Source organism: Scyliorhinus torazame, chromosome 4 (assembly GCF_047496885.1).
Source record: "Scyliorhinus torazame isolate Kashiwa2021f chromosome 4, sScyTor2.1, whole genome shotgun sequence".
Taxonomy (NCBI): domain Eukaryota; kingdom Metazoa; phylum Chordata; class Chondrichthyes; order Carcharhiniformes; family Scyliorhinidae; genus Scyliorhinus; species Scyliorhinus torazame.
This window is the reverse complement of record NC_092710.1, coordinates 89,591,070-89,614,343: the sequence shown is the minus strand read 5'-3', so window position 1 is coordinate 89,614,343 and position 23,274 is coordinate 89,591,070. Positions and strand designations below refer to the sequence as shown.

The 23,274-nt window shown below is 49.4% G+C and overlaps 1 protein-coding gene across 5 annotated transcripts in view; it reads right to left on the bottom strand.

Moving 5' to 3' along the window:
- rims1a (regulating synaptic membrane exocytosis 1a) overlaps positions 1-23,274 on the bottom strand; it is a 1,446,068-nt gene that overhangs the window by 212,263 nt on the left and 1,210,531 nt on the right. For all 5 annotated transcript variants that reach the window (XM_072498344.1, XM_072498345.1, XM_072498346.1 and 2 more), the window contains 3 exons: positions 15,193-15,252; positions 7,418-7,527; positions 3,363-3,475 (listed from right to left, as the gene is read on the bottom strand). In XM_072498344.1, the coding sequence (XP_072354445.1) occupies positions 3,363-3,475; positions 7,418-7,527; positions 15,193-15,252 (283 nt within the window). The remainder of the gene's footprint in view (positions 1-3,362; positions 3,476-7,417; positions 7,528-15,192; positions 15,253-23,274) is intronic.

The window sequence follows — 23,274 nt, the reverse complement described above, 5'->3', positions numbered from 1 at the left end:
TCGTCGGCGGTTGGATCGCTGCCGTGGTGAGGGCTCGGCGGGTCATTCCCTTGCAGGGGGACTCCTCCAGCCTCACACATTCCATGTTTGGTTCTTGTATCCATTAAAAAAAAATAAAAAAATTTAAAGTACCCAATTCATTTTTTCCAATTAAGGGGCAATTTAGTGTGGCCAAACCACCTAGCCTGCACATCTTTTGGGTTGTGGGGGCGAAACCCACGCAAACACGGGGAGAATGTGCAAACTCCACACGGACAGTGACCCAGAGCCGGGATTGAACCTGGGACCTCGGCGCAGTGAGACTGCAGTGTTAACCACTGCACCACCGTGCTGCCCTTCGGTTCTTGTATTCATCCCCTCACCCTCGCGGCTGTGGCCACCCAGTGGTAGTACCGTAGATTCGGCAAGTCTAGACCGCCCATGATTTTCCTTCTTTGCAGTGACTTAAGGATCCTCTGGTTCCCTCGCGACACAAATACCATAATTATTTTGTTTACTTTGTGGAAATAGGCCTTGGGGATGAAGATGGTATAGATCTTAACAGGAAGAGGAACCTCAGCAGTACGTTGATTTTGATCGTCTGTACCCTCCCTGCCAGGGAAAGCGGGAGTCAGCATGTTCTCCCTGAGTGTGAGTGGATTTCCTCCGGGTGCTCCAGTTTCCTCCCACAAGTCCATAAAGACATGCTTGTTAGGTGAATTGGACATTCTGAATTCTCCCTCTATGTACCCAAACAGTGTGATAACTAGGGGCTTTTCACAGTAACTTCATTGCAGTGTTAATATAAGGCTACTTGTGACAATAATAAAGATTATTATTATTGTGCATCTGTGTCCAGTCCCGGGCTGTCTGGATCCCCAGGTAGCGGGATTTGTTTTGGGCTAGTTTGAATGGTAGTGCCTCGAGATCTGTCCCTCCTGTTCGGGTTCACCGGGAACGCCTCGCACTTGCCCTGGTTGGGTTTGTAGCCCGCGAAGGCTCCAAACTTTCTAGAAGTTGCCTGATTGCTTTTAGAGACGTAGAGGAGCAGGTGATCCACACAGAGCGACACTCTGTGCTCTCTCTTTGGATACCCTTTCAGCTTTTTGCGTTTCACAGCGTGATTGCCAGGGGTTTGATTGCCAGGGCGAACAAGAACATGGGCAGTGGGCATCCTGCCTTGTGCCTTTGTGCAGCTGAAAGTATTCACAGCTGGTGGTGTTGGTCCTAGTGCTAGTGGGGCATTGTACAAAAGTTTCACCCATCAGGTGAACCCTGTCCCCAGCCCAAACCACTGCAGTACCAGAAATGAAATGAAAATCGCTTATTGTCACAGGTAGGCTTCAAATGATGTTACTGTAAAAGCCCCTAGTCGCCACATTCGGGCGCCTGTTCAGGGAGGCTGGTATGGGAATTGAACCGTGCTGCTGGCCTGCCTTGGTCTGCTTTAAAAGCCAGCGATTTAGCCCAGTGTGCTAAACCAGCCCCTCGATGGTGTACTTTCATTCGAGTCTGTTGAAGACCTTTTCTGCTCCAGGGAGATATCACCTCTGGTGTTCTCTCCCCGGACGGGGTTGTTATTACATTCAGCAGCCGCCTGGTGTTTGCAGTTAGCTGCCTATCCTTGACAAAGTCTGTCTGGTCCTCTATGACCATCTCCAGTACGCAGTTCTCCAGTCTCTTGGCCAGGACTTTCGCGAGTATCTTCATGTCTACATTAAGCAACAAAATTACATTAAGCATTCCTCCCCGATGAACTGAACAAGTTCAATGCCCGCTTTGAACAGTCAGCCAATACATCAGTGCCACCCGCCCCAACATCCCTGGACCCACCCACAACCACCAATACAGCCTCGGAGGGAAGACTCACCCATAACCACCAATACAGCCTCGGAGGGAAGACCCGCCCATAACCACCAATACAGCCTCAGAGGGAAGACCCACCCATAACCACCAATACAGCCTCGGAGGGAAGACTCACCCATAACCACCAATACAGCCTCGGAGGGAAGACTCACCCATAACCACCAATACAGCCTCAGAGGGAAGACCCACCCATAACCACCAATACAGCCTCGGAGGGAAGACCCGCCCATAACCACCAATACAGCCTGGGAGGGAAGACCCACCCATAACCACCAATACAGCCTCGGAGGGAAGACCCTCCTACAACCACCAATACAGCCTCGGAGGGAAGACCCACCCATAACCACTAATACAGCCTCGGAGGGAATACCCACCCATAACCACCAATACAGCCTCGGAGGGAAGACCCACCTACAACCACCAATACAGCCTCGGAGGGAAGACCCTCCTACAACCACCAATACAGCCTCGGAGGGAAGACCCACCCATAACCACTAATACAGCCTCGGAGGGAAGACCCGCCCATAACCACCAATACAGCCTCGGAGGGAAGACCCGCCCATAACCACCAATACAGCCTCGGAGGGAAGACCCGCCCATAACCACCAATACAGCCTCGGAGGGAAGAGTTGCCTTCATGAAAATGAACCCGCGGAAAGCGACAGGCCCCGACGGAGTCTCTGGGCGAGCACTCAGAGCCTGCGCAGACCAGCTGGCCGATGTACTCGCAGACTTCTTCAACACCTCACTTCTCCGCTCTGAGGTCCCCACCACCTTCAAGAAGGCCACCATAATACCAGTACCAAAGAAGAACAAGGTACCGTGCCTCAACGACTACTGACCGGTGGCCCTGACATCTGTTATCACAAAATGCTCAGAGCGGCTAGTCATGAGACGGATCAACACCTGCCTCCCAGACGGTTTTGATCCATTGCAGTTTGCCTGTCGCCACAACTGGTCCACAGCAGATGCTATCTCCCTGCCGCTACAATCAACACTCGAACACCTTGACAACAAAGACACATATGTCAGACTGCTGTTCATAGACTACAGCTCCGCTTTCAACACCATTATCCCGACAAGACTAATAACCAAACTCTGCAATCTTGGACTTGACCCCTCCCTGTGCAGCTGGATCCTCGACTTCCTCACCAACAGACCGCAATCTGTCAGGATAGGCAACAGCACCTCCTCCACAATAGTCCTCAACAAGGATGTGTGCTCAATTCTCTACTGTACTCCCTCTACACAGATGATTGTGTGGCAAGATGCAACTCTTGACCTGTCGGGGCCAGAATTGCTGATCCTGAAGGCATGATGACGCCATCGAGAAACGCGACGGCATTCATGACGGCGTCAACACTTAGCCTCAGGATCAGAGAGTCTCGCCCTATATTTTCAGTTCAGGGGAAACTTAGACAATCGCATGGAGGACCAAGCAACTGAAGTAGATGTTGATAAGATTGACTGAAGAGTGGGAGAAGGGTAAGGTGCTGCATGTTTGATGTAATTCTTACCTTTGTGTACTGCTCATGTTCCTGTTCCAAACTGGTTACTGATCCCACAGACTGTTTGTTGGGGTGCATTTTTCCCTTCATCGGTTTGGTTCGTTCTTCAACGACGCGGTTTCCTGGTGAGACAAGATGTTTTTGACTGTGCAAAGAAAACATTACATAGAACTGTTGCTGATGGTCCACAGTGCCTCATGGATGCCAGTCTTGAGTTGCAAGATAATACAAAGCTAGATGTGAATGCAAACTGTGGAGGAGGTGGAGCAGATATAAAGAGGCTGCAAAGAGACACAGACAGGTTAAGTGAATGGACAACAAAGTGGCAGACGGAGTATAATGCGGGGAAGTGGGAAGTTATTCATTTTGGTCACAAGAATGGAAAAAGTAATGGGCGGGATTCTCTGACCTTCCACCGGTTCAGAGAATAGGCGGGGGGGGGGGGCGTCAATCCTGCCCCGCCGCTGGTTGCCGAATTCTCCGGCGCCGGTTTTCGGGCGGGGTTCACGCTGTGCCGGTCGGAGGCCGTCGGCAGCCGCCCCCCCCGGCAATTCTCCGGGCCCCAATGGGCCGAGCGGCCGCCCGTTTTCGGCTAGACCCGCCGGCGTGAAATGAACATGGTCCATCCCGGTGGGGCCTGGCTTGGAGGGTGGCTAGCGGAGTCCTCAGGGAGGCGCGGGGGGATCCGGCCCCAGGGGGTGGGGGGGGGGGCCACGGTGGCCTGGCTCGCGATCGGGGCCCACAGATTTGCGGGCGGGCCTGTGCAGTGGGTGCACTCTTTCCCTCCGCGCCGGCCTCTGTAAGGCTCCGCCATGGCTGGCGTGGAGAAGAAACCCCCTGCGCATGCGCCAGAACACGCCAGCGGTTCTGCGCATGCGGCAACTCGCACCACCCCACGGCATCCCTTTGGCGCCGGTTGGCGCGGCGCCAATCCCACGGCCCCCGTTGCCTTGCCCCCGGAAGTGCGGAGGATTCCACAACTTCTGGGCGGCCCGACGCCGGAGTGGTTCGCGCCGCCCTTGGCGCCAGCTTCGGGCCGTCCCGCCAATTGCGGGAGAATCCCGGCCCATATGTTTCAAAAGGCATGAAACTTGTAATTGTTGATGTTGGGTGCGCCTGTACAAGGAACACAAAGTTGGCATGCAGGCGCAGCAAACAGTTAGGAAGGCAAATGGCATGTTGGTCTTTATTGCAAGGGAATTGGAGTACAGGAATAAAGAAGTCTCACTACAGTTGTTCAAGGATTGTTGTGACCACACCTGGAATACTGTGTGCAGTTCTGGTCTTGTAAGTATCCTTCCTATTTGTTTTGTTTCTTCCCTTATTTCCCGTTTCTTTTATTTTTGCTGTTACCTTTTTTGTAAATAAAATTAGAGTACCCAATTATTTTCCCCCCCATATTAAGTGTGGCCAATCCATCTGCTCTGCATATCTTTGGGTTGTGGCGGTGATACCCAGGCAGACATAGGAAGAATGTACAAAATCCACACGGACTGTGACCCAGGGCCGGGATTTGAATCCGGGTCCTCAGCGTCGCAGTCCCAGTGCTAACCACTGTACCACATGCCTCCCCGCTGTTATCTTTTTGATCCATGGATGATTTGTGGACATGTGGCTTTAAAGAACGTAGTGGCCTGTGCCTTTAATTCGAGCAGAAGCCTGCGCTGATTTGGACTGGAGCGGTGGACTGACCGACACCAATGACAGAGATTGGCTGAGTCTCAGTTTGATTGATTTGGCTGACGACCAATGAATTGGCCCAAAAGGTTGTGTTCTGCCCAGTAACAGCTGGTGATTGGATCTGTTCCCACTGAAATGACTTAGGGACCTAAGGAGCTTTCAGATTTGCTTTGGCAGCTAAGGGAGAAAACCTCACTTTTTCCCAACTTTGTGTTCTCCAGAAATAAGCAGCTAATTCTCCCCAAAAGGCTGTGGGAACCAAGTCTCTCTGAAGGAAAGGGTGATGCAAGCAGAATCCGGAACCAATAACTGTCTCTGCAGTAAAGGCAGGGGCCTCTCCTGGAAAAGCTGTGAGGAATATCTTGCTAACTTCAAGGAAAATCAATACAGGCTGTAGATCAGAGACTTTAATGCGAAGAAAGTGCACTAAGGAACTCATCATCTGAAGCAAAGACTCTTATCTCTTGACTATAATACTTATTATTTTTCCCCCATTCCACCTCTCTGTGTTTGTCTGTCTTGTGTGTGGGTAGATGGTGGGGCAGTTAAACGTGAGTCAGGTTGTCATTAAGCAGCTGTATTTAATGTGTATTTCATATTCATTTTGTCACTGGGCTGCATGGTACCACAGTCATTCGCACTTTTGCTTCACAGCGCCAGAGACCTGGGTTCGATTCCCGCTTGCGTCACTGTCTGAGCGGAGTCAGCACTTCCTCCCCGTGTCTGCGTGGCTTTCCTCCGGGTGCTCCAGTTTCCTCCCATAGTCCAAAGATGTGCAGGTTAGGTGGATTGGCCATGATAGATTGTCTTTAGTGTCCAAAAAGGTTCGGTGGGGTTAGTGGGATAGAGTGGAGGTGTGGGCTCAAGTAGGGTGCTCTTTCCAAGGGCCGGTGCAGACTCAATGGGCCAAATGGCCTCCTTCTGCACTATAAATTCTGAGATTCTATGATAAATAAACAGTAATTGTGTTTAAACTTACAAACCTGGTGACTGTAATTATTGGACAGCCAAGGGCCAAATATTTGTAAGAATTATTGGTTAATTCACTTGTGTTGTGACTTCGGGACGAGTGGGGCTGGAATTAACCATGAACTTACCTAGGGTGATGTAACAGTCTCCATATTTAAGAAAGGATATATCTTTGCACTGAAGGCAGTGCAGTGAAGGCTCACTAGATGGGTCTCTGCGATGATGGGGTTGCCCTATGATGACAGTGAGTAAATTGGGTCAATATTCTCTGGAGCTTAGAAGAATGAGAAGTGATCTCATTGAAACATTTAAGATTCTGAAGGGGATTGATAGGGTAGAGACTGAGGTTATTGCCTCATCTCAATGACTTTGAAAGGAAATTGAGGAGCATTTGAAGTGAATTTGTGGGTCTATGGGAATCATGTGGAGGACTGGGACTGACTGGATTGCTCCACGGGGAATTGGCATAGACTCAGTGGGCCGAACTTGCCGTATAATAACTGATTCTATGGAGGATCTAGAACAAGGGGCACAATCTCAATATAAAGTGTTGATCATTGACGATTGATATGAGGAGAAAAATATTCACTCAAAGGGTTGTGAATCTTTGGAATTCTCTAGCACAGAGGGCTGTGGTTCTCCATCATTGAATACATTTATAGCTGGAATATAGAGGTTTTTGGTCTCTCATAGAATCAAGGGAAATGGGGAGTGAGCAGGCAATTGGAATGGAGATCAAGGATCGGCTGCGATCTTCTTGAATGGTAGAGCGTGCTAAACGACCCGAATGGTCTGCGCCTATTTTTTATGTTCTTAAATTCTTACTCCACCAGCGACTTTCAGAGATTTTCCACACATGGTGTAACTCTTTTTTTTCTTGAACGTTGCAGGTCAGCTTGTGCATGACTCCATGGGTGGGATTTTCCAGCCCCACGTGCTGCTGTGATTGCCCAGTCCCGCTCAAGTGGTCAAGAGAGTTTTGGCTGTCCCACTGCAACCTCCGCGATGGGTCCTGCCACATCAAGGTCAGAAAATCTCTGCCCTTGTCTTGTAAACTCACCATTCATTACAGGAGGGTTCAACCCATTATTATTCTGCATTAGTAATGAATCATTGTGTTTTGCCATGTTGTTTGAGTGTCACCTGGTCATCAGTAAAGTCCGTTTCTAATCCATTATGGACACAAGAAGCCAAATATAGTTTCAAAGTTCCAAAATCAAATACTTGCACAATTAACTGACAAGGCAAAACAATTGAGAAATGAAACTAATGGTTCACTCTTTTCATGCGCACATATGGAAGCAGCTCGTGGTGGTACTTCACCTGCTACTTACAAAATGGATATAAATATTTCTTTCTGATGGTGGTCAAGGCATTCAACAGTTGTTGAGAAATGATACAGACAATATTATTACCTTGCTCTACACCGTAGCTTTTAACTGGGACCTGCGGAAGCTGTCTACCCCTCCGAGAAGAGAGTGATAATCCTGTTGGTGACTCAACAGGGCTTCCCTGTTGGTGCGCTCTGTGAAAAGAGAACATAGATTACAAAACACCTCTCCATTCTCTCCACACACAACCCTGCCTTTTGCTTTAAAATCCCCAAACCAAAAATGCTCCCACTGGATCTTCCTGGAGATCCACCAAGCTTGTTCACTCCCTCTGACCACGCTCCCTCCTCTCTTTTGACCAAAATTCATACATTCAGCAAAGCTCCAGAATGTGACTCAAATCTCCACCACTGCTGACTGACCTGACTTTAATGTGAGATAATTTGACACATCTTCCTAGAGTTACTATCGAAATGCAAGATGTTTTTGGCTCTCCAAGAAGATCTTTCACAACATAACCAGGACTTTTTCTATTGGAAATTCTTAATTTATAGATTTCACAAGGACTGCACCCCCTTGGGGGATTGTCAGGGTTTGTTACGGAGCACTGCAGACCTCTCCCCATCGCCTAGCAGTCTCTTCTTCATTCCCACCTCCCCCAGCCCTGATCCCCAATGGTTCTCATACCCCCAACCCCCAGCAAACCACTCACCATACCTCAGCACCCCATCCCATCCCTCAGCAGACCCTTTCCCGCCCCTCATTCCCAGCATCTCTGCTGCCGCATTCCTCCAGCACATCTCTCCAGCCAGTTGAATCACTCTGTGGCTGGGGTTGGGTACAGCGTGGGAGGGGCCTTAGACACACTGATGGGAGATTTGATTGGCTGGTATCTTGTGGCTGAGTCCATATTCTATGAGGAGGGAAGGTAAGAACTCACCAACCATCTTCTCTGTAAAGCCAATCAATAAAACTGACTTACAATCAGGGGCTGCTCAATTAACAGCAACAGGCCATTGTTTGAATAAATCATTTTATACTTTTTAAGGCCAGAATTCTCTCAACCTGCCCACGGTGGATTTAATGGCAGGCAGTAGCAGAGAATTCATTCATTTGCATCTCATGATTGCTCATTAATACAGCTGGCCACCAGAATCCCACCAGGAATCTTGCATCATGCCAGCGGGAATTTACGTCGACCTCAACCCCAATTGCTAATGAGTGGTATGCACAAGTCGCCAGAGGCTTCGTGTTGAGTGAAACAACTTTCTGCCATAGGGCGATTAAGAAGTGAAGAAGATGAACAATGGAAGGCAGAGGGAAGGGAAGATGGATTCCGAAAAGGCTGCATGGAAAGCTCCAAACAAGGGGTCAAAAGGACACCACATTGTTTGCTGAAAGGGGATGGATGAAGACGCCAGAGGCAATGGGCAGAGATCCAAGTGGGACAAATGATAGGCTTCGGGTTGAATCGAGGAACAGACTTTCTCTGGAGGGTGCTAGTCTTTTCCTTCTGGGATGCTGACATCCTGCACGATCCGGAGAAGACAGTTGGGTGCAGAGAGTGATATGAGTTTGCTGGACCTGTGTCCAATTATGGAGTGGAGAACATTGAATCCGCCAGATGAGAGCAGGCGAACGAATGAGCTGCTAGCCCAACATGAGAGTCGCCTTGCTTGTGCATAATGTGCGAGGCTCCAAGTGCAGAATCTGGCGTATGATCCTGCTATTCTGGTCAGCGAGACAGGTGGCAGTGGAGATGCCCGCCCTCTCGCTCATAGAGGATGAATTCCACCAACAGGGCGTGATTTGACAGAAAGGTTTCCAAGTATCATGTCAGGTGGGTATGGCTGGGAGTTTCCTCCTGGCTTTGTTGGCAGGTTTCCCACCGTTATCTAACCACACAATCACTTTTTTGGGGCCTGGGGAGATTGTCACCGGTTTAATCCACACTTTGAATTTTTTTCAGCACAGGGGAACTGAACTCAGAGATCAGACCACCATTTTGACAGGGTACCAGGATCGCTAATGCACTTGTGGGTCCCCCTACTCCCCTCACCCATGAGCAACATCACCCCCCCCCCCCACACACATGGGCACTACCCCATCCCCCCCCCGTGAGGACACCCTGCGATAGGGTCCCAGGGGGTTCCCTCTCTTCAGACCCCCCACAACACCTTCCAGGCCACCCATAAACCTCTCCTCAAACTCCCAGAGGCACCTACGTACCTGCCACCCCTCCTTTCATACCCCCCTCTCCTCTCCTTTCATGGGCATGGCCCCCTCGGCCCTTGACCCTTGCACTGTCACCCTTGCAAACATGTGAAAAGAAAGACAATTCCCTCGTTTTAGGTCTCCCCAAATGCCATGGATCCAGACCGCCATAAGTTGCACGAATCTCGACAGCTCCCCAGCCATCACCGATATCCTCCCGGATATAGAACATGAGCGATCCAGCCCCGGATACACGAGGTTGAGGGCTGACCTGATAGAGGTCTACAAGATTATGAGGGGCATGGAGCAGGGGGCATGGGTTTAAGGTCAAGTCGCTCCCTTGGGGCCTCCCTGAGGTATCCACTGCCACCGTCTCTATCTCAGTGCCCTAACTTTACTCACAATATCAGCTTCCCCGTACCCCAACATTCCATCCCCCGCCCCAACCCCCCCTCAAACTGAACCAAAACGAATAAATATTCAAAACTCTTCTCTCCTCAGACCACCTCGTCTCCCACATCCCTTCCGTTTACTGGGTCTCACACCAGTATGGCGGCCAGCGCACGAGGCCTGCGACAACCCTGAATCCGCCATATCACCCAAATCTGATCAAGGATAACCACTATCCTACCCTCCACATCTCTCCAAACCCAGAACATCCAACATACCTCAATAAAAAGAAAACAGGAAGGAGAATGCTAGAGAGAACGTAAGAAAGATACAAAACTGCACAGCAACCAAACTATCATAATATAATCAACACAACAGAACCACATTTCAACATATTACAGATTCCCAATCCCGTGTCATGATATGCCTGTAGATATTATATATAGTTGGTGGTGCGACCTCCAACCAGCAGGTGGCGGTACAGATCTACTGTGCAGTCTCGAGACATCGGTCATATGACATCGGACTCTCATGCAAAGGTTGTAAAGGCATAAGCAAGGACAGTCACACATCAGGGTAGTTCCAGTAGAGTCTAATGTAATTCCATGAGAACTTGCTCTGTATAAATTTCTGATTGTCACTGAACCACGTGTACATCTATAAATCATCATTCTAGTTAAGTCACCAGCCGTTCTGTAGATTAATTGCAGCGACAAAAACACAAAACCCTGGTGTCGGAGAAACTTGCCCACCTCCTCCGGGGTGTCTAAAAAGTGCTCCTGGTTATGAGAGGTGATCCACAAAAGGGCTCGATGCAACATGCTAAATTGCACACCTTCCTTGTACAGGACAGCCTTGGCTTTGTTGAATCCAGCATGGTGTTTAACCAGTTACGTGCCCCAATTGGGGTATATTCTGATTACACTTCCCTCCCACGAGCTCTTCTTCGCCTGCCTGGCTCACCTCAGAATGTTTTCCTTGTCCAGGAAACTGCAGTTGCACCACCATCTCTCTATGTTGCTTGCTCCTCAGCGCTCTGTGTTCAGAATCAATCTCGAGAGGATGGTTGGAAACTTTCTCACCTACCAGCTTCTGCAGCATCTGTGCGACATTGTCTGAGAATTGCGAACCCTCCATTCCCTCCGGCAGACCCAGTATTCAGATATTTTGACGACGCTCGCAATTCTCCAACTCGTCAACCTTGTCACGTACTTTCTTGAAGCTATCAAGGAAAGCTCTTGTTCCACTGAGGCCAGCTAGTCCTCTTGCTCAGCGACAGCGCCTCCATATTCTGTAGCGACGCACCCTGAGCCTCTAGTCGCTGCACAATTCTCTCCACTGCCGTCTTGATCGGATCAATGGTCCTTACCTGATCTTCAGAGGTTTCCAATTTTGGAATTCAGCTGTTAAAAAGCCCACCAGCTGAGCTGTGGACCATTGGGCAAGAAGTGCAGACACCGGGCCTGTCACCATCACGCCTTCAACCGCGCTAGTGCCTCGTGGTCTGCTTGCAGACACTTTTTTTTGCCATTACTCTTGACCGCATGCATTCGGACCTCACTCGAAAGATTGAAGATATCACTAACTTCAGGAATCGGGGCCTCAGGACCGCATTTAAACGTCCGATTGGGATCTATGGGTTGAAAATAAGTTTCCCCGCGCGGGAGCCATCAGGTACACATTCGTCTATTGCATGGCCGCCATCAGAAGTCCGAAATGAAATAGCTTTTGACAGTTACATTACAGAACTCACAATCTGATATTCCAAGCGGAGAACATTAGAGGTAGTCATGTGGAAAATCACAGGCAAAGCTGGGAAAGAAGGCAGCAAGACGGGAAGGGTTCAGTTGAGCGAGACTCACATGAATGTCAAGTGCAGGCTATGTAGTGAACATAAGTGGTATTCTTCACACACAACCATACTGTCAAAAACGTCACTGTTGCTTTGAGTGCAATCAAGTGCCTCTCCTTGCATCGGTTCTAAAATGCCAATGCTATTTAGCCAATGCCTTATATCCACAACATTAAAGTGCGATGATGCATAGAATCAAAGAATAGAATCATGGAATTGCTACAGTGCAGAAGAAGGCCATTTGGCCCATCGAGTCTGATCTGACCCTCCAAAGGAACACCCTACCTAGTGTAGCCATCTGGGATGGCCACTTACAATAAGAAACATGGACGGTCGCAAAGTATAACGGGAAAAATGTACAATGTAAGGTTCAGGCAGGCTCAGAGCCTGAATGTATATTTGTGAGCGAAGAATCCAGACGGTATCGAAACCCCCAACCGATCAGCATTTTGATGGCCCATCTCCGTAAGACAAAGGACTGATACTTGAGCAATCAATACAATCCCAGACATTTCAGCACCACTCCCTGGACTCAGGAAGCATCAACAACAGGGTCAATGACCGCTTAGGACACGCCCAGTCATCAGGGCACCCGCCCCTTTATTGGCTCAAATCGAACACAAGTGATCAAGAATTAACCAATTAGTGGGGTCCAAACCGAACGACCGCCCAAAAGAGCACGAAACACTCCAAGGATAAAGAGAGAGACCGGCATGCGTTCGATCTCTCTTGGACCTGGTGCTCCGGCAACGTCTATCTCCAATTGCAGCAACACCAGAAGCAAGTTAAAGTTCAACGCCCGCTACCAGACCGATGAGCCCAGCTGAGCAGAAGTTACTTCTCCAGACCCGATAGATCCTGATTCGAGCAAAGGCCACTGTTCCTCTGACCTAAGCCGGGTGCCTGAAGTTAAGTGCAGGTTGTCATAGTTGATAGGTGTAGTTTAACTAGTAGTGTTTATGTCGCATGATAATTGTGTGTATAAATAAAGTACCCTTGATCTTGAGCTAACTAACTGGTGTTTGGCTCTTTGATCGGTGTCCGGTTGAACCTTGTGGTGGTATCATTTGATACCTGGCGACTCTGAGCAATATAATATCGATATCAAAAGAAAGAAGGGCAACCTCATTGATTGCCATATTTATAGCAGGTAAAAAAGGCAACACTAGGCCTACTCTGTGGTGATGAGCATGTACACATCAATGTATATAGTTGTCTATCAGTGCACATAGTTATCGATATGATCTCCAACCAGTAGGTGGTGATAGAGATCTATCATGTGACCTGAGACACCCAGCAGTAGGTAGTGAATCATACAAGAGAGTAGTCGCACTTAGAGTGGCTCCAGGAGAATTTACTGAATTCATTTAGTAGCCATCGTCTGCATTATAGTTTGTTAGTTATCTTTCCACGTGTTTGTCAACAAATCATCTTTCTAGTTAAAAAACTAGATGCTCTGTGTACATCATTACAGGGGTCATCACACAGAAAACAACATGGTACCAGGAGTGCAGAACAATTAAAGATAACAACAGAGGTGACGGGCGAAATAGGCTGAAGAGCAAAGAGAGAAAATTCTTCCACCGACATGGTGAATTACGGCCACCTGGAACTCAACGCAGCAAAAGACTGTGAAGTTAGAGATGGAAGGTTTGAAGGCACCACACCAGCTTCAAGTCTCGGGTAACGTAGATGGAAATTAGCCAAAGGAGGCGTATTGCGTTGCTGCTCATGGCAGCAGGTCCTCAAGCAATAGAAATATACAATACCTTTGCTTTTGATAGCGAAGACAAAAGCAAAAGCTTTGATGTAGTAACACAGTACTTTAATCAGCATTGCTCTCCGAAAAAAATTTGAACGTCACATATTTCGTACGCCTACCCAAACAGTAGGCGAATCTGTGGATTCTTTTGTGACCAATTTGCGGTTGAAGGCACAGTCATGCAATTTTAGTACTTTAAAGTACGTGAGAGGTTGTTGAGGGCAGAGGACCTGAAATTAGAAAGCATCATCAAGATCTGCCATGCAAGTGAGCAAGCTGCAGAGCAGATTAGTAGGCTCAACCTGCAATATCTTAGTGCCAATCTAGAAGATGCCAGCGCCATAAGCACTGTGACACAGTCAAAAAAGAAACGTGGTGTCAGTGTGGGCGGCCATTTTGAGTAGCCGACCGGATCCGCCATTTTGTGCCAACAATGCGGCAATTGACATTTGCCACGATGATGTCCTGCACTTAGAAAAGTTTGTTACAAGTGTGGCAGTACGAGTCACTTCACTAGGCGGTGTCCCTCACATCCAACAGTTCACCAAACAGGACGAATTTGTACAGATAATGAGATATGCACTGAAGACCTGGCTGTTTTTAACATGATTTTGACGGAGGAAACGAATAGTCCGACCAGCCAACTTTTTGCCAACCAGGCAAATTTTTCCTCACCATTTACAGCCATAGTGATGCAGATGCGAAGACCATAGAAGATAGATGGACGATTCCGTTGATGGTTAATGGCACGCTAATCAAATGCAAGCTCGACCTGGGTGCGAGGCCACTCCGATTACTTTGTCAGCGTTGAAACGACTAAAGATCAAGCCAAAAATGGTTGAATGATCAGTACTACTGAAATACTATAAATGGTCATCAGATCAAGACGTTAGGAGCATGTGAGCTCGCAGTAACTGTCAAGGATAGAACGTGCATGATCACATTTTCCATAATGGAGACAGAGCGCAAATTGCTCATTGGAGTGGAAGTGTGTGAAGAGTTTGGGCTCGTTAAGAGGCTGTACACTGCAGAAAGCATGGCACCCCACCAACATGCATCCGTACAATTTATCATAAAGGACTTTCCGGAGATCCTTCAAGGCTTTGGCACTCTGCCTTTTACGTACCGCATCCAGTTGAAGGAGATTGCAAAGCCAATCGTATTAATACATGAATGATTAGCCATTTTCTATAACTTAGTATGAAATATTTGGTGTGTGTTAAATATATTCAATCTTAATGAAGGTTCATAGTTGGAAAACACGCCTGATTTCAATCTTGCGGCCCACTGAGTTGATGGAGGGTGACTTATGTGGCCCACTCACTAGCCTAGGTTGCCGTCACTGGTCCAGATCAAGAGGTCATAGCCTTAAAATTAGAGCTGGGCTATTCATAGAAATGTTGGCAACACTTCTTAACATAAAGCGACGCTGAAACCTGTAACTCTTTGCCCTACAAAAAGCTGCTGAGGCTGAGGGTCAACTGAAAAATTCCAAAGTGCTGTTGAAGGCTGACAGAACCACAGCAGGTAGAGAGGGTTAAGGTACAGATCAGCAACTATCTCATTGAATGGTACACACTGAATGGTCTCAGTACACACTGAGAAGAACAAACTCTTCAGTGAGCAGGCACTTTCCATTACCTTGATATTTGTTGTCCAGATTTTCTTTCTCGAATTCCAGTGCGGCTTAGTTCTGGCATGCTGTGACAAACAGAACACAGAGAGTGCAGGTTAAAGATTACAAACAACTGCCTCAGCTGGGATGGCTTTTGGGGCGAACTGGGAAGGGTGATTTAGTTGACAACTTGATCCAGGAAGGCAAGTGCTCACTGATGACAGAGTGAAAGGTTAAAGAAAACAAAATAATTGTCGCAACTGGTATAAAAATATAAATTATAACATATGATGCGAATCAATAACCGAATGTTACATTGCCTTCTCTAGCTCTAAGGAAAACAACTCCAGCCTAACCTGCCTCACTTCATAACTGAGAAATGCCCCAGCCCAGGCAACATCCTGGTGAATCTCCTCTGCAGCCTCTCTCGTGCAATCGCATTCTTCCTATAGTGTGGCTACCAGAATTGAACACTGTACTCTAGCTGTTGCCTAACAACTGTTTTATACAGCTCCATCGTAAACACCAAGCTGTTATATTCTATGCCTCAGCTAATAAAGGAAAGTATCCCACATGACTTCTTAACCATCTGTCCTGCTGCCTTCAGGGATCTTTCAGCATGCACCTCAAGTTCCCTCTGATCCTATGTACTTCCTAGCATCCTATCGTTCATTGTATATTGCCTTGTTAGTCCTCAATCCTGAATCCCGTGGGTTCTGACCTTCTTGATCAGTCTCCTATGTGGGACCCTATCAAAAGCCTTACTGAAGTCCATGTAGACTACATCAACTGCACTGCCCTCATCTATACACCTAGTCACCTCTTTGAAAAATTAAATAGAAGTAGAAAGGGTCGAGAGCTTCAAGTTTTTAGGTGTCCAGATTACCAACAACCTGTCCTCATCTTCCCATGCCGACACTATAGTTAAGAAAGCCCACCAATGACTCTACTTTCTCTGAAGACAAAGGAAATTTAGCATGTCAGCTACGACCCTCACCAACTTTTACAGATGCACCATAGAAAGCATTCTTTCTGGTTCACAGCTTGGTATGGTCCCTGCTCTGCCCAAGACCACAGGAAACTACAAAAGGTAGTTTTTAGACATGATCCTCCTTGACAAAGCCATGCTGACTATCCTTGATGAATTCTTGCCTCTTCAAGTGGAGATTAATTCTGTCCATCAGAATGTTTGCCAATAATTTCCTTCCATTGATGTTAGACTCACTGGCCTGTAATTACCTGATTTTTCCCTACTTCTCTTCTTGAATAATGGTACCCCATTAGCTGTCCTGCAGTCCTCTGGAACCTCTCTTGTGGCCAGAGAGGATTTGAAAATTAGTGTCAGAGCCCCTGCTATCTCCTCCCCTGCCTCACATGGCAGCCTCGGACACAGCTCAGCAGGGCCTGGGGATTTTATCCACTTCAAACCTGCTAAAACTTCCTGCTTCTTAATGTTCATCTGTTCAATTACATTACAGTCCCCCTCCCTGCTTTCTATACCGACATCATCATTCTCCAAAGTGCGCAGAGTCGCAAAATACTCAATTATACCTCACTCAAGTCCTCTGGCTCCATACATAGGTTGCCACTTTGGTCACTATTGGGCTGTACTTCCTAGCGTCTTTCCCTGGGTTACCCTCTTGACCTTAATATACTTACAAAATCAAAGAACAAAGAAAAGTACAGCACAGGAACAGGCCCTTCGATCCTCCAAGCCTGTGCCGATCATGTTGCCCTAACTAAAAAAAAAAAACATTCTACCCTTATTCCTCTATTCCCATGTATAGAGCGATCTGCCTGGATTGTACGGAGAACAATCATTTTCACTGAACCTCGTACATGCGACGATAAATAAATCAAATCAAAATCAAATCAAATCATGCCGACGTGCCTGTCCATGGCCTGCAGTTCCAGTGAAGCCCGGTGCTAGCTGGAGGAGCACCATCTCATCTTCCTGCCGGGTACACTGCAGCCATCGGGACTCAACATTGAGTTTCGTAACTTTAGATTGTGACCTTTCTCCTCTCATCTTAAACCAATTTGGTTTTTAATTTTTTTTCCAATTAAGTGGCAATTTAGTGTGGTCAATCCACCTACCCTGCACATCTTTGGGTTGTGGGGGAAGACCCATGCACAGACGGGGGAAATTAACCCATTTGTTGTTAAATAATCCATACATGTATTGACTCAATGCAACGCCCTTGCCCCCCTCACACACCAGTCATTTGTTCTTATAGTTGCTACTTTTGTTCTTAAAGTTGCTAAAAGTTTTGTTTAAGAAGGATAATCAAGGAAATTACAGGCCGTTGAGCCTTACGTCAGTGGTAGAGAAATTAATGGAGAGAATTCTTTGGTAGGGTGGCTGGATCCTTCCACCCCGCGTGCCGCAAGATCGGCACGGGCGGGACATGGACAACGTAAAGGTCAATGACCTCGGGTGGGTATTTCCGGTCGCCAGGCGGGCACGGCAGAGAATCCTGCCCAGGATTTACTCCCATTTGGAAGCAAGTGGACGTATTAGCGAGAGGCAGCACGGCTTTGTGAAGGGGAGGTAGTGTCTCACTAACTTAATTGGGTTTTTCGAGGCAGTGACGAAGATGATTGATGAAGGTAGGGCAGTGGATGTTGTCTACATGGACTTCAGTAAGGCCTTTGACAAGGTCCCTTATGGCAGACTGGCACAGAAGGTGAAGTCACACGGGATCAGGGGTGAGCTGGCAAGGTGGATACAGAACTGGCTCGGTCATAGAAGGCAGAGAGTAGCAATGGAAGGGTGCTTTTCTGATTGGAGGGCTGTGACTAGTGGTGTTCCGCAGGGATCAGTGCTGGAAGCTTTGCTGTTTGTAGTATATATAAATGATTTGGAGGAAAATGTAACTGGTCTGATTAGTAAGTTTGTGGACGACACAAAGGTTGGTGGAATTGCGGATAGCGATGAGGACTGTCAGAGGATACAGCAGGAGAGATATTGGTTGGAGACTTAGGAGGAGAGATAGTAGATGGAGTTTAATCCGGACAAATGTGAGGTAATGCATTTTGGAAGGTCTAGTATAGGTGGGAAATATATAGTAAATGGCAGAATCCTTAAGAGTATTGACAGGCAGAGGGATCTGGGTGTACAGGTACACAGGTCACAAAGTGGCAACACAGGTGAAGAAGGTAGTCAAGAAGGCATTGACCGGGGCATTGAGTATAAAAACTGGCAAGTCATGTTGCAGCTGTAGAGATCCTTAGATAGGCCGCACTTGGAATATAGTGTTCTATTCTGGTTGCCACAGTACCAGAAGGATGTGGAGGTTTTGGAGAGGGTACAGAAGAGGGTTACCAGGATATTCCCTGGTATGGAGGGCATCAGCTATGAGGAGAAGTTGAACAAACTTAATTTGTTCTCACTGGAACGACAGAGGTTGAGGGACGATCTGATAGAAGTCTACAAAATTATGAGGGGCATGGGCATAGTGAGTCATAAGCGTTTTCTCAGGGTGGAAGAGAATTACTAGAGGGCATAGCTTTAAGGTGCGAGGGGCAAAGTTTAGAGGAAATGTGCGAGGGAAGTTTTTTCCACAGAGGGTAGGGGGTGCCTGGAACTCGCTTGACAAATACATGAATATGATGGTATGATGGGAATAGAGGGATACGGACCCCGGAAGTGTAGAAGGTTTTAGGTTAGACGGGCAGCATGGTGCAGACTTGGGAGGGCCAAAGGGCCTGTACCTGTGCTGTACTTTTCTTTGTTCTTTGTTTTGCAGCTCTAACGCATTCTCCCTCTCCTCAGTTCTGGCAAAGAGTCTATGGACTCGAAACGTTAACTCTGTTTCTCTCCTGATCGATGCTGCCAGACCTACAGAGATTTTCCAGCATCCTCTGTTCTTGTTTCAGATTCCAGCATCCACAGTATTTTGTTTATTTTTAAACTTTCAATCTGTTTTTCTAATTTTTCCATTGCCTCAACACTCCCTTGGTGGAATTCTCCATTCCTGAGACTAGAGTGCCAACAAGATGGCAACTAGGAGAATGGCGCCCCAGTTTACGGATGACGAGCTTGAGACCCTACTTGATGCTGTGGAGGAAAGGCCGGCGACCTTGTACCCTGGCTCAGGAGGGAGGTTGCCAGCCACCGCTGTGCCTGGGTGCAGGGGGCAGTGGCGGTCCGCTCTGTGAACAACACCATCTTGACCGGCTAGCAGTGGAGGAAGAAACTCCTCAGGGCGGCCAAGGTGAGTAGGCAGCACCCTGCCTCTTGCACCAATCCCAGTCTTACACACCAGCACCCCCCCACCCGGAGGGTGGCTGAACCCCACCCTGCACACATATGTCTGCACCCATACCGGTGCCATGGCCGGGCGCCTTGGCCACAGAAGCCACCAGGTACCCACCCCCTGGACTGCATGTGTTGGACTATCTAACACTGTGCGCTTTCTGTTTCCTCCTCCCCCCCAGGAGAAGGCCGCCCATTACCCCCGGGAGCGGGAGGAGACTGGAGGGGGACCACAGGACTTGCAGACCGTCATAGTAGCAGAGCAGAGGACACTGGATGTGTTCGTTGGGCCGGAAGAAATCGCTGGGGTGGAGGTTGGCATTGGGCAAGGAAGTGAAACTCCGCTCAGTTGCAGTTCCCAGCGACAGAGTCCGAGGATGATACAGATTTCCTATCACAGCTATCTCCAACACCCTTGTGGGGAAATATTAAAAGCATGTTTTGAAAATATTGGAACTGTTGGAAAGTCAAATAAAGAATTAGTTGCGTTGTAGATAAAATACAAGCTTGTATGTTCTGAGTAAGGGTCAGATTATACATTTGCCGTTTGACAGTGATAAAAGTGAAATGTTACACAATCCTTTCAGGATCCAGACTGCAAATGTGCAGAGCCAGTAAGTTAGGTACCAACCCGAGTGATGGTATGGAACACCATTCAGAAGTCACAATTCAAAACTTGTAGGCCAATTAGGGGCAGAGAGGGGGGTGGGACCAAAACGTGCAGGTACAAAGCTCTTGGTGCAGTGGTGTCCTCTCTCTTCTTTGTTCTCTTCCTTATGCCCTGTTGGGCTTTTGTTTCTCTTCTTCGTAACGGAATGTGTACTAACCAAGATTTTGCAATAAACGCAATCCACCGTCTCAGAGACACTCACCTTGGTTTGGCACCTTAGTGAAGAGAGTCCTGGGTCACTCTCTGGTGGGCACCACACATGCTCTGGTACAATAGGTGGAGGTAGGAACTCCCGTGGGGGCAGACCGACAGAGGCGGGCCGACCCCAGGGACTAGCTGCCATCCAGACAGGTTTTGTGCTTCTGGAACGGACAGTCCAGTCGATTGCGGAGAAGCAGTCGCAGATGTAGGGACCACTTGAGGGGCTGTTGCCGAACATCCAGCACCTGCAGGATGGGCGAGTTTTGGCAAGCGTCCAGCACCGTGTGCAGCAGCAGGAGGTGGTGCCAGCCACGTGCCCCACCCAGGCCAACACCACAGTGAAGGCCTTGGGGGCAAGGGCTTTGGCAATGAATCAGCATGTGCACGGCCAGGGGCACTCTGTGCAGGCTGTGGTCGAGGCTCACGGCAGAGCTGCCCTCTCACAGGCAGACATGTGGCAGAGCCACCTGGACATTACAGCGGCGCTCCTGAGCACGAGCTTCACAGCGGGCCACGGCTGAGAACATCAGCGCCATTGCCCAGGCACTGACCGTCTTGGTACAGACACAGAGGGAGGTGACCCGTCCCAGAGGGAGAAAGCACAGTCACTGACTAAAGTGGTACAGGTCCAGAAGGTGGTGGTACAGTCGTAACGTGATGTGACGCAGTCCCAGACAGAGATGGTCCACTCCCTGAGCTACATGGCCGCAAGCATGCAGACCCTAGTCGAGACGGCAGTGGGGCTCCAGGACTGGCAGTGGCAGGTGGCGGGGCAGCCTCCGGGGTCAGCTCCGCTCACAGGCCCATCACATGGAGTAGCCCAGGGGCCATCAGGCACCTTGAGGGAAGAGGAGGTGAAGGGGCCCATGCCGGTGACTCCCGCAGCGGCTGCCTCCTGTTCCTCTGGGGCAGGTCCCGCTGCTGAAGCTTCCTCCTCCTCGAGCAGTTCCAGCTCGTACAGCCGCACGACATCCCCCAAGGCTACTTGACTAGCAGGGGAAGTCCCCACACCTGTCCCTGGCATATCACATGGGCAGTAGGTAGAACAGGGCAGCACCATACCACCTGGGGCACCCAAGCAGCAGCCTTGCCCATCCAGTCTCAGTTGCCCTGGAAAATGGCTGCCAAAGGGTACCCAGGTCGCAAGGCGGGAATTACAGCAGGTCGCCCCCAATCATGTACCATCTGGGGATCCATCTAGATGTAGGTCAGGGCCCGCAAGGCCAGAAAAGTAGACACCAGTTAAGTTGGCACGGGTGCGGATCACAGTTTAGTGATAGGGGCTTGGGTACAAATCTGTATAAATGTTTTCACATTAAACACCTGTTCACAATGTTACAAACTGCCTCTGTCAGAAGGCTGTGAGGGGTGGGTTGATCTGGGCTGGCCGCAGAGAGGATGCGGAGGGGGTGGGTGGATGGATATTAGGGGTGGGCTTGGCTCGCAATTCAGCCAACGCTAACCAACCCGCCGTCCCAGTCGCATCACCCCCTCCCCACCACCATCCTGGCCTCCGCCACCCCAGTGATGCGATGGGACTGTGTGATGGAATGGGCACCTCACATGCAGGGCTCATCCAGGTGGACGGTGGAAAGTACTACCGTGGGCAGGAGTCAGACATTGTCGAATGATGTGGAGCACCAGAGCTCATCACAGATCGGGTTATCATCATCCTCCATCCCATGGACCAGACCCGGTGTTACTGCCAATCCAGGGCCTTCCCCCGCGGGGAGTGCGGCAGGTATGTATCACGGAGAGGGTTGCAGGAGATGGGGGGGGGGGGGGGGGGGGGGGGGGGGGGAGGACGAGGCTGGTTGGGGTGGGTGGGGAATGCAGTGTCCGTGCCCCTGGCCAGTCGTTGTTGTGTGTCCGCTCTAAAGTCGATGAATCTGGAGATGATCAGAGGATCCCGTGTGTGTTGACCCTGGCCCACACATTGTGCGGCCTGCCATGCTTGCCCGGGCCCCATCTGCTGCCCATCTTTACCATCCCCTGCATCCTCCTCGTCAGATGAAGACTGGCATTCATCCTCCCCCCAGCACTTCACCCCTCTGCGGTGTGATGTTATGGATGACGCAGCAGGCCACCACGATTCGGGTGATTCTCCCAGAGCTATACTGGAGGGCCACGCCAGAGCGATCCAGGCACCTAAACTGCATCTTCAGGAGGCCGAAGCATCGTTGATCACACCCCTGGTTGTTGCATGGTCATCGTTGTATCGGGTCTCCGCGTCAGTCTGCGGCCTCCAGGTGGGTGCCATCAGCCACGACCGCAGCGGATAATTCGGCCCAGGAGCCAAACGCCAAGCCGGGGGTTTGCCTTGAAGAGGCCAGGAACCGCCCAATGTGCCAGGATGAAGGCGTTATGCACACTGCCCAGGCGCAGACATGCATGATGCACATCTGATGGCCGCACACCAGCTGCACGTTCATCCAGTGGAAACCTTTTGGTTTGTGAAGATCGGTTCATCATTTGCAGGTGTTGTAGGGCGACTTGCATCCTGTCTATCGCCCCCTGGACTGGGGCATCTTGATGATGGCAGCGAACCCTGCTACCCATGCATCCTGGTGCTCAGTCCACCTTGAAATGAATGTTTTATGCCAACTGGGCATATAGGGCTTCTGCGATTGCGCAGATGCACGTGTGCATCGAGCTTTGAGAGATTCCGGACAGGTTCCCACTCAACACCTGCAACGACCCCGTTGCGTAGTTCACCTTGACGGCTGCCAGGAGCGGGTGTCCTCCTCCATTCCCCCGCAGTGTCAGTGCCATGACCTCACAGATTTGTCGAACTGTCCCCCTGCTCGGCCAGAGTCTTCGACGGCATTGCCCAGTCCGGTAGGTCTTTTAATAACAGACGCTGGTGGCACACGCGATGCCTCATGCAAAGCTTCCTTAGCACCTCGTTCTCGGCCTGTTGGGCGGCCGGCTCTCCATCCTCAGCGGCTGCCTCCTGTTCCTCTGGGGCAGGTCCCGCTG